At 39.1% G+C, this 12,133-nt stretch overlaps 1 protein-coding gene across 1 annotated transcript in view; it reads right to left on the bottom strand.

The window, feature by feature from the left end:
- COL25A1 (collagen type XXV alpha 1 chain) overlaps positions 1-12,133 on the bottom strand; it is a 517,707-nt gene that overhangs the window by 46,618 nt on the left and 458,956 nt on the right. Inside the window, exons 19-21 of the mRNA XM_062199755.1 lie at positions 7,180-7,242; positions 1,739-1,807; positions 890-934 (exon numbers count right to left, since the gene is read on the bottom strand). Coding sequence (XP_062055739.1) covers positions 890-934; positions 1,739-1,807; positions 7,180-7,242 — 177 coding nt within the window. The remainder of the gene's footprint in view (positions 1-889; positions 935-1,738; positions 1,808-7,179; positions 7,243-12,133) is intronic.

Below are 12,133 nucleotides of genomic sequence, written 5' to 3'. Positions count from 1 at the left end.
GGCCGCAATGGCTGGAGCTGCACCAATCCAAAGCCAGGAGCCAGGAGATTCTTCTGGGTCTCCCATGTGCATGCAGGGGCTCAAGGACTTGGGCCATCTTCTACTGCTTTCCCAGGGCATAGCAGAGAGCTGGATTAGAAGTGGAGTAGCTGGGACTTGAACCAGTGCCCACATGGGATTCCAGCACTGCAGTCAGAGGCCTCACCTCCCATGCCACAGCACCAGCCCCTCAAAAGCATTTTTATATGTGTTTGTACATATTCCTAAAAGCTGAGCAAGGACCAATGACAGCAAGCAGGAAAAAGAATTTCAATTTTAACTTATTTTTAATTATAGGTCTTCCTACCCATATTATGCTTATTTATTAAATTTGTTAGGAAGGGAAAACAAATATCACTGCTTTGTTTTCTTCATTTTATACCCGTTTTCCATACTGTTAGCTAATGGCATTTAAAGTAACATGATTCTGCTAACAGCAAGCATACTATAGTAGATGTTATAAAGAGCAGGATAAAGGGAAAAACTGCAGTTGCTGGTGAAGTTTTAGTGCAACAGAGTCAGCTACTTAAAAACAAAGTATAATTTGAATATTTATTAGAAAGATAGCTAGGGAATAAAAGGTAAGATTATTCAATTTATAATTTAAGTACTTGAATTTTTTTTATGAAACAGGAAATAGCCTCTCTTAAAGAAAAGTCTGAAGCCCAAGAATACACAGCAATAATATGAAACAGCTGATTGCTTTAAGATATCATCCCAGAGGCAGGAATTACCCCAACCCCAGTGCACGAAGGTGTTTAATCCACGACACGATCCTCTGAGAGAAAAGCCAAAAAGCACAGACCTTGAAGCTCTCATGTGACATTAAAATGGTTACTTGGCTACTGACCTTTGACCCCTTTGGACCTCTAGTTCCTGATTCACCTTGTTTTCCCTAATATAGGAGAAGATGAAGATGAAACAGAGAAAATGACAGAGGAGATACGAACAGAAAAAAGAAATTAGTAGTGACTCAGAATAATGAAGAAAATGGAAACACTTTATTTTAACTGTCTCCATATATGGATCCATCTAATGCTGGTTCTTAAAGCACTGTAAGCAGCTATCATTACCATGCCAGTACTTCATTCTCTGGTCTCCCCACCAACCCTCATTCCATTATTAATCTGTGGATGGCCCTCCCACCAGGGGAGGGGAACTCATTGGCTGCAATGAAGAACTCATTGGCTGCAACAGTGTGCATCTACACAAATTTCCTTTTCATCAGAGAGTAAATAAGTTCCTGTGTTCTTAGGATGAGTTATTAAAATAAAGTGTGACCATATTAGCTTGCAGGCAGTTTAGATAAATAAAGATTGAACAGTCAAATAAATCCTTAACTCTAATATTTTCAAGACACCTTACTCTATAAAGTTATTATAAAAATGAACACAGCACTGATCAGATTATTTTCTCCATATATTTTGATATGCAAATGAGAATGTTACTATGACAGCCCCCTTCCTGTATGTTTGAGTGTGCTATTAAATTTGTTCACTGAACAGGAGAGAGTAAATGGAGAAAGCTCAATTGTAAAATCCCTTTTGAAAGGAACCAATTAGTGTGCATGCTAACAAATTATGTGTGATTTTGGCTCTTTTAATTCCTGTTGAGGAATTTTAGTTTAGTTTCATGTTCTAAAGCAAGAGGCACACATTTCCAAACCAAAGACTATCTTATCAAGGCAAGAATAACTGACCTTGGGTCCAGGGGCTCCAGGCTCCCCTCGCTCACCTCTTCCAGGAGGCCCTGCCTCCCCACGTTCACCCTGTCACGAGTTGCAAAACAGGTAAATGGCCAAATAGTTAAATGGCAACTGCCCCCAGTTGGTCCCTGTAGATTATTCAGTGAATTGAATACAATCAAAGAAAGCAGAGTTACCATCTATTTACTATAAGTCTGCACCATATTAACCCCTTGACTAAAGTTATCTCTTTAAATAATCAAAACTATTTGTGACAGCTGAGGTGTCAGCTTGACTGGATTAACAGCTACCTAGATAGCTGGTAAAGCATTATTTCTGGGCTTGCCTACGGGGGTATTTCTGGAAGGGTTTGCCTATGAACTGGTGGACTGAGTGGAGGAGGGCTGTCTTCAATGTGGGGACAACTGTCTGGTCCGTGTAAAACAGACAGGCAGAGGAAAGGGGAATTAATCTCTCCTCTCCTCCCTCTCTCCCTCTTCTGTCTCTCTCTTTCCCTCCTCCCATCTCCTCTCCTGGAGTGGGAAACCTGTCTTCTGCATCAGCAACCTCTCAGGTTCTTAGGCCTTTGGCCCTGGGCTGAGAGTTACAGCATCAACTGAGGTTTCTGGACTTGGATCAAGCAAAGCTACTGGCCTTTCAGTGTTTCTGGCTTGCAGACAGCACATCACGGGACTGCTCAGCCTCCACCACTGCTGGAGCCAATTCCCCTAATAAAGTCGTTCTCCTCTATCTATCGGTGTGTATGTATACGTAGTACATGACTAATACACAATTATTCAGCATTGCATTATCCTCCTCATTTTATAGATAAGGAAATGGTTTGGTAAGTGCCTGCCAGATAGCTGTGTTGGGAAGTAAAAAGACCTCGAAAGAGATTTGATGAGAGCCACGATTATACCTCCAGACGGGAATGGACATCTGTTCTCATTCTGCAGCCTGGTTTTAAGCACTACTGGCAAGAAGCATGGCAAAGTGGTGAGGTCACGGGCTTTGTGATCCAACATCCTAGGTTTTCATTCTGGCCCTGTTATTTACCAGTTCTGTGTTTTGTGGCATATTAGTTACATACACCTCAGTTTTCTCTGTAAAATGGAGAAAACTAGTTGTGATCCCATAACTTGCATAGGATTCAGAATGATGGAAGGCATGGAGATATTACATTTTAAAAACATATTAATGGCTCTATATGAAGTCTAAGGTGCCAGTGATCTAGTCAGGCAGGCAAGATCCACATGAACAAAATAGCTAAGACATAAAGAGTAACATACGCCTATTTGTCACAAAGAGGAAACTCCACTGGCTTCTGCAGGCAGATTGGCTCCTCTGGAGGTGAGATTTGAGCCATGTCCTGAAGGATGGGTAAGGACTATTTGGTAATCACTGCTGTTGACATCCGCACCATTGATGAACATGGAAACTGCACCAAATACTCCACAGGCATTATCCTACTTACTTCTCAGGACAAACAAGAAGGATGTTATTATCCAAATTCTACAGAGGACAAAGTCAAAGCTCAGAGAAGTAAAGTAACTTTCCCAAAGTCACAAAGCTTTTAAAGTGGGAGAGTTATTAAAAACTTCCCAAATCTTCAATTTTGTGTAAATATTTTGAAGTGTAAATCTTTTGCACATAGCTGATCATTTTCTTAGGACAAATTCCTAGCTGCGGAATTGCTGAGTCAAAAAGTACTAATATTTTCAAAGCTTGCCAAGGTGCCCTCCAGGAAGATGCTGCAATGAAGCTCCCTGAATGCAGAACAGAGAGTATCTGGCTTCCTGCATGGTAGGTAGTTTTTGTAATCAAAGAGGTACAGAATTCAGACTGTGGGTGACGTGTTTGCACGTAAGTGAGAGAGGTAGCCTCCTCCTTGAAGGAACTGATTTATCTTGGAAAGGAGAAGAAAATAGGACTGGCACCTTGATGGGTGGTGTAGGGTTCTAAAGCCAAGGTCCTGATTTGTCGTATGCCCACTTTTGGTAGCTTTTGTGGTTTCAGAGAGCGTGTGGGAGAGATTATATCAATGGTTCAGAAAGACTCATAGGGTTTTAGCATCCACTGAGGAAGTTTTGAAAACAGAGAGGTTGGAAGAAAGGCAAGAGCCTTGAGTGAATATACAAGATGGAAAAAGTTGGTCCAGAAACCAAACAGCTTATTTCTTTTTTCTCCCCAATCCCACCATCACAGTAGAGTGGCACTGAAGGGCTTCTGTTGGTATTTGGAATTTTAGTGTTTTTAAATGTTTTAATATGTTACTTTAAGAATTATAGAAATTACAGAAGAATTTAAAACTAGCTATACACTTATTTTAAGGAAAAATAAAAAAATTTAAAAAATCAGTTATCTGGAGAATAACAGCCTACATATCCTTACATTGAACTTCTTTTTATCACAATGCCACACATTAGTTTCATATCACCCTCTGATACTCTGTCATATACTTATACATTATATAATAGAATATATGGTATTAAACCCATATTGGAACATAAGCTTTAGGGCAATATAAATTCACTTCCCATTCTCAAATACAGAAAACTATCTGATAAAAATTGATGAATTGATGAAAAATATTGTAAAATATTCTAACTAAAGCTCCATTTCTGGGGCTGGCACTGTGGCTCACTTGGTTAATCCTCTGCCTGCAGTGCCGGCATCCCATATGGGCGCCAGGTTCTAGTCCCGGTTGCTCCTCTTCCAGTCCAGCTCTCTGCTGTGGCCCAGGAAGGCAGTGGAGGATGGCCCAAGTGCTTGGGCCCCTGTACCCACATGGGAGACCAGGAAGAAGCACCTGGCTCCTGGCTTCGGATGGGCGTAGCTCCAGCTATAGCGGCCATTTGTGGGGATGAACCAGCGGAAGGAAGACCTTTCTCTCTCTCTCTCTCTCACTGTCTAACTCTGTCAAAAAAACAAAAACAAAAACAAAAAAACCCTCCATTTCTTTAGAGTGATGTAGGTCCCTCCCAGGTGCTACTGCAGACTTATTTATTTTTTTAAAAATTTATTTTATTATTTGAAAGACGGAGTTACAGAGAGAGATAGAGACAGAGAGAGAGGTCTTCCATCTGTTGGTTCACTCCCCAGATGGCCGCAACGGCCGGCGCTAAGCTGATCTTAGCCAGGAGCCAGGAGCTTCCTCCCGGTCTCCCATGTGGGTGTAGGGGTCCACGCAGTTGGGCCATCTTCCACTGCCTTCCCAGGCCACAGCAGAGAGCTGGATCGGAAGAGGAGCAGCCTGGATCAGAACTGGCACCCGTACAGGATGCTGGCACCTCAGGCCAGGGCTTTAACCTGCTGCGCCACAGTGCCGGCCCCTGCTGTAGACTTTCAGAATGCAAAAGTCCTTTCTTTATTATTGTCTCTCTGCTGTGCTGGGAGAAAAAATGCAATCTTAGTTTATTTTTCAAATTTGAATTTTGTGGTACAAATTCCAACTCTATAGAACTGGAAAAGAGTGGAGCTCAGCTGAAAGAGACTGTTAAATAATTGTGACTATTCCATTATGATACTGAACTCACATTGATATAGTCAATGTAGCTGATATATTACCTTCAAAATATTATTAATAAATTTCCTATCCATATCTGTTTTTATGATAGTTATTTTAGTAGGGGGTCAGAATAGTATGTTTATAAATGAATCTAGGTGATAAAATCATGTTAAGTTCTTCATTACAGCAATTAATGTTGATTTTATGGCTCTACATCTAGGTTTTTTTTTTTTTTTTAAATTGAAGAATAGTTTAAAATCAGTTCACTAAAGAAAAGATGTTTAGGGAGAACTCCACTTTATGCTGCCTGAGTTTCTTCTGAGTTCCCTCATGTAGCAAAGAAAATGCTACATTTATACATGTCATTCATGCCCAGCTTTGTCCCATAGGGACCAGCTCTGCCCCATCTTGTGCTCATCCTGGAGGCTGCCATCTTTCCTCACCTGGCTCTGATGCTGTGCACCTCAATAGATAAAACCAGTCCTTATCTTAACAGGGAAAATCCATATTCTTTTACTCTCTCTTTTTATTCCAGGGAGATATTTCTCGTGTAAATCTGTTAAGGCTAAAATAGGCATTCTTCCTACTTTGTTAATAAGCCCGACAGATCATTATGTGAAAACGAAATTTCTCAAAAAAGTAACAATTTTGCATGATGTGACTGAGTTTCAGTCCCCCTTAGGCCACACATAGTTTCCATTTACCAGGATTATAGTTAGTTTCACTTGACCGACGGAAATGAGGACTGTTTTGTGGGAACAGACCATGAACATATTTTTCTAACTCTTGGAAATCATCCCTGGCTTATTTCTGGTGAATGCAATACACATTGAGGCAAAGACTACAATGGTTTAAAAATGAAAGAATGTAGTTTGATGTAATTTTGCCCCTTCTTTGATTCACGAGTCTGTCATGGGTAAAGTTCCATCATCAGAGTTGCACCTTTTTATGTCTTACGGGATAGATAAAAAGCAAACCATAGGCCTGACTGTATCTGAAACATATTTTTCTGTATGGCAGCGTATAGGGTTTGCTTTTAGGGCCCTCTCTAGGGTTGCCAAGTAGGAGAGTGTAAGCTGGTTTTCATTATAGGATATTTCTGCCGACAACATTCAGGGTGGATCCTTTTGGAATGAGGCACTTAGGGTTCTATATGACAGCTGTACTTGCCTTTGAAATCTAGGGGGTGATGGGAATAGTAACAATGTTTGATTTACAAGCATATCCTAAAATTGTGATGAGGGGTAGGGAGGTTAACGAGTTCTCTCTCTCCTTTTCAGAATTCCTTGATTTCCTATAACCAGCAGGCTAACGTATCATATCAATATGGGAGGAATTTAAGAACAAGTGGAGCAACTAACGTATTCCCTCAACCTGTTGACTCACTGAAGACTTTCCGAAATAAACTTCCCATTGCTTTGTTTAATATGGAATTTTCGTTAGAAGTATTAGTAATGGGTGAATTAAGTTTATATAGTTCTCTGTTAGGCAAAACTATCTGGTCATATAAATAATAGGGTTACCTCACATTTCTTTTTTAGGATTTGTATTTTTTTTTTTTTAATCTGAGAAGCAGAGAGGGAGGGAGGGTGAGGGAGAGTAATAGACTCCCATCTACCAGTTGACTCTCCTAATGCCCATGATAGGCAGAGCTGAGCTTGGCCAAGTCTAGGAGATGGAAACTCAATCCAAGTCTCCCACATGGATAGATGAAGAACAACTACCTGAGCCTTCAAGGCTGCTTAGGTCTAAACCAGCAGGAAGCTGGAGTTAGGAGTTGCAGGCAAACAATGACCTAGGCAATCCAACATTGGATGTGGGTGTCCCAACCGGAGTTTGAACTGACAGGCCAAATGCCTACCTAACCCCTCATTTCTTTCAACTTAATAGACTAAACATATGTGACAAAAATTTCAGGAAGAAAGGAAGGAAAGAATACTCCACTTACTTTGGTTCCTGGTAACCCTGGTAAGCCTGGTTCCCCCTGAGGACCAATGAAACCTGGTTCTCCCTTTAAAAAGATGGGTATAAAAGATCATTACTCATTTGACAGTAAATAAATAAAGTTAAACTCGATTTCTTCTTTTATGGGGATTTAATTTCCTTGATCATATACAGCTTTCTTGCTGAGATCATAGCACTATTTGACAGTTATACTGCAATCTCATGAAAGGAAAAATCTCTCTCCTTACCGTATCTCCAAAATCTTATCTACCCTACTTGGAGGAAACCCAAATGTGGCTTAATTTAAATGTATGCATATATTATCAAAAATAATACAAAAAATTTGGTGTTGGTCCCTAAATCCTGGTACAGATTTCCTAAAACCATAGGAGTGATAAAGAGCACCTTTTGTTATTCACAATCAGTCCATTTCAACCATATCTGAGCTTATACAAATGAGGTGTAAGCCTAGATAGCTTAGGAGATGCCTAGATAGTGTCAAGTTGTCAGAGCAAGCCACCATGTGATAAGGGATTTGGACATTCTGCCCCACCTGACCTCCAGGGAGCGGAAAGGGGCTGGAGACTGCATTCAATCACTAATGGCCAGTGGTTCAATCTATCATATCCATGTAATGGAACCTCCAAAAATCCCTGAACAAGTGGAGAGCTTCTTAGTTGATAAACGCAAGTCTATGTGCTGGGAGAGCGGAATAGTTCAACTCCACAGGGACGGAGGTCCCTGTGCTCAGGACTCTCTCAGACCTTACCCTGCATAGCTCCAAATGTGGCTTTTCATCCTTGTCCTTTACAGAAACCGTCATTGTAAGCAAAGCGTTTTCCTGAGTTCTGGGAGTCATTCTAGGAAATGACTAAATCTGAGAAGTGGGGTTGAGAGAACCCCTGAATTTGCAGTCAAGCTAGACAGTAGTACCTGCGAGCTGGGACTTGATAACTGCAACTGGTGACTGCAATGAGGGTAGTGTTGTGAGACTGAGCCCTTCAACCCATGCATCTAGCACTTACAAGGGTAGTTACAGTCAATACAGGATTGAGTTGTAGGATAACGAGTTCCTGTCAGAATCAGGGAGTTGTAGGACTGGTACTGAAAAAGATGCCACATATTTGGTGTCAGAAAATACCTGAGACTGTGTTTATGTTATCTTGAATATGCATAAGGTGTTTTTTTTCTTTTCTTTTTTTTTTAACTATTTGAACTCAAATATAAGGATCTAACTACACAAAATCTGTGATGGAATTTTAAAGCTAACTCCAGAATGGCTCTGTTTCCACATTTCTTGCCTCCTCCCTTTGGATTATTTCTGGAACAGCTGTTCACATTGTTTGATACCTTTAGTTTTTCCTAAGACAGCAAATATTTCAACCTTTGTTTTTATAATACTTGGAATTGATCAGGAAGGTATAGAAAGGATGCTTTACAAGATGTGTTAAAATGTCATCAAATATTTTCAAACACGGGAATTTTCAAAATATACCATATAAAACCTTGGGTATTGGGTGGAGAACAAAAAGATGTCACCACCATAAAACATAATGTTGATACAGACTCAAACAGATTTACCTGCAATTTTGGTGTTCATGATGCAAATTTAAGGGGAAAAATGTTCAAGTCAGGGAATTAATGCTTCAGATTTACTGCTTGTGAACTCTCTATAACTCCCTACTCCACCTGTCATTATACCTAATGAAAAGGAGCGTCTGAACAAATAATTTGGGGTGGATCTTTTATGGTCTACAATGGAAATCTGAACTATATTCAGAGAAATCAATGGTAACCACTCTACTCCTAGTAAAAGAGTTGAACTTATTTCATAACAAAAAATTACAATACATTTATTCAACAATGTATTTCCCCCAGTGAAATGATAGATACAAATACTCTCGTTATACTTTCAAGAGAAATGTATTAAACTAAATGTGTATCATTAGTAATGACTTACTGTTATGAAAACATAATGCAAATTAATAGCTTGGAACTGTATAGGTAGACAAAAACTCTTGTATATCTTCAAGTAGAAATAAAATGACCTCATTGTTTAGCAAATCAATATGAAGCATACTAATTAAAGCATACTAATAAAAGAGAAGAAACAAAGAGTAAATGCTGCAACAACACATTTCTTACTCAGGTTAGTGTTTAGTTTAAAAACAATGAAGCATGCAGTTGCATAATTCATGAACAAATACAAATAAGAGTTTGTGGTCTTTTTCTCTCTCTCTTTTTAAAGGACATCTATTAAATTCCCCTTAGTAAGCATTTAGAAAATTCCCTTAAACAGAATGATCGGGGAAAATTTTTTGTTTCAAGATGAAAGTCAGATATATGTTTGACAGTGTCAACCATTTCAGCACTATTAATACTGGCTAATCTTAAAAGCTTTGAGAAGGATTAGTTATACCTGATCATGCCAGTCTCAGAAAGCATCCATTAATTCTGCCACACTTATTACCATTTATTCAAGGAGAAAAATAGCATCCTTAACATTAGAATCACAATTTTATGGTTATTTACCACCAGAACTCTTGATCACTTTAGGGACACTATTTCTATCCTCTCAGCATCTTGGCAGGATGGAGAGGAGATGATTGCCCTCTTTGATCTTTCAGGCTTGTTTGAATAATAAGACATAAACATGTCTGCTGAGGGTCTTAAGCTAGATGGGCTGTTTCTTACCTTCCCAAGCGCATACAAGAGGTTCTCAAAAGGGGCTGTGAGGACTGCTGGGGATCCCTGCACCTTTTCAGGGAGTCCTTAAATCCAAACTATTTCCCTATTAGCACAAAGACATTATTTGCCTGTTCACTTTCCTTCCCATATGAATACACAGAGTACCAAAAGTACAACAACAACAACAACAAAATCCCAAACTGTATGATTTCAGATTCCACCTTGCTCTTAACCTTTGAGGTCTATCGCTTGTAGAGTAATAGGTACCAAAGAATGTCAACCATTGTCTGAATGGGCTATCGGAATAATCTTCCCTTGTTCAATTACATCTCTGTATGAAGCTGGGTTTTCTTCCTACATTTCAACCAGAACAACAAATTGCAACAGAGTGAATGCGGCAGCAGATAGGAGGACCCAGCTGCTTTCCATTAAACCAGACATTAAAGAGATTTAGGGGGAAAATATAACAATGTTGCTCTTCTTGCTAAATTCAGAACACATTTAAAACTTTTTTCAGTCTTAATTTCTAGTATAGAAATATCAATAGATATAACATCTAAACAAAAGTCCTTTCAATTTTTAAGAGTACAAAGGGGTTCTGAGACAAAAATGCTTGAGTACTGCTGGTAAAAAAAAAAATGAAGAATTGAGTTAAAGCCCAATTTTATAAGCTAATGTATGAAGGATCTGAATAATGGAAGATTCTTGCAGTGTCAAAGTGTGGTTTAGTTAAGACATAACAAGAAAATGTAAGCAAACCTCTTAGTGCTCTCCTTAGAATAAAGTGTTGACTAAATACTATATTTCCCTTTTATCTTCCAGTCTGAAAAATGTTAGTATCATTCTTATTATTAAGATTTTATATTATGTGTGAAGTAGAGTTACTGAGAGAGGGAGAGACACAGAGAGAAGTCTTCCATCCGCTGGCTCACTCCAACAGCTGGAGCTGTGCTGATATGAAGCCAGGAACCAGGAGTTTCCGCCAGGTCTCCCACACAGGTGCAGGGATCCAAGCACTTGGCCACCCTCTACTGCTTTCCCAGGCCATAGCAGAAAATGAGCAGCTGGGACTTGAACCAGCACCCATATGGGATGCCAGTGCCACAGCTGGAGGCTTAGCCTACTACAGCACAGTGCCTGCCCCAGCTATCATTATTATTAGTAGTAATAGTATTACAAGATCTCTGTACCCTAACTGGTAATATACAAAGTGACATCCTGTCACCCTCAACCTGCCTGTGGCTAAGTCCTTGTAATGCTAAATTTTTCCTGTGATATATCATCATTTTACAAGACAATATCCATCTGCCAAAACATTTTCTTGGCAAATGGGTTTAAAGAGGGTTGAAACCAGAATTGCATAAGGTAGGGAAATGACAGTATAAGAGTTTTCTTCCTATAGGGAAGGGAAAGAAAATGGTCAGAATTATTGAATTTCCCTAAATAAATGTAATCCTTTAATAAAAATTCTTGCCTCACTGAGAAAAACTAATGTTTAGTTTAAAAGTCTTAGGATCTCCCAAAATGTCTAAGAGAAGGACAGCATCAATCTACGGCTATATAAATACTTTCCTGTAATAAAAAATAAGCAAGTGGCTATTCTACTATGCTCACAATGCTTATTAGCTGGGATAGAGGAAAGATGCCAAATCAGTGGAGGAAGGTGTAGGTCAGCAGCTGGAATATGATTCAAAGGCAAAAACACTTCGGGGATATTACCTTTGGATGCAGAATACACAAAAATGAGATCATGTAAGTTTCCAGGTTAACAAACAGGAGAAATAACAATATTGGGAAGTTTGATTGTCATAACTGTTTTACATAATCTCATTTAATCAACAGGAAATAAAAGGCTGCTAAATTAAAAATTATTCACACATATATGTCTGAGTGGAAAAGGTGAGAGTAGAGAGAGATGCAATAGAAGAAATTGGAATTTTAATGGAATTAAGTTCTTACACTACTTTTATTGAAGGCAGAAATAAATCCAGAGGGTTTGTTCCTTTTAGATTTTTTACTAGGCTGTTACCTGAATTAGAATATCCAAATTATAATTTAATGAACACAGGGAGAGAGAGCTAAAAAGATAAGAGGGTGAGAAGAATGGAGACAAACATCTTCAACTGAAAAATTTCTGCTCCTTTCCCTGTTACCACAACAATCAAGTCCAGATTTTGTGCTATTCTGCTTTTGCTTTTTTTTTTCCCCACTGGTGCTGGAAATGTCCAACTACATTTACTCTTGGGACAACAAGATATAAACTATATATT

This window comes from Lepus europaeus, chromosome 8, assembly GCF_033115175.1.
Source record: "Lepus europaeus isolate LE1 chromosome 8, mLepTim1.pri, whole genome shotgun sequence".
In the NCBI taxonomy this organism is placed as follows: domain Eukaryota; kingdom Metazoa; phylum Chordata; class Mammalia; order Lagomorpha; family Leporidae; genus Lepus; species Lepus europaeus.
Note: the sequence above shows the minus strand (reverse complement) of the source record. Positions and strands in the feature narration are given on the sequence as shown.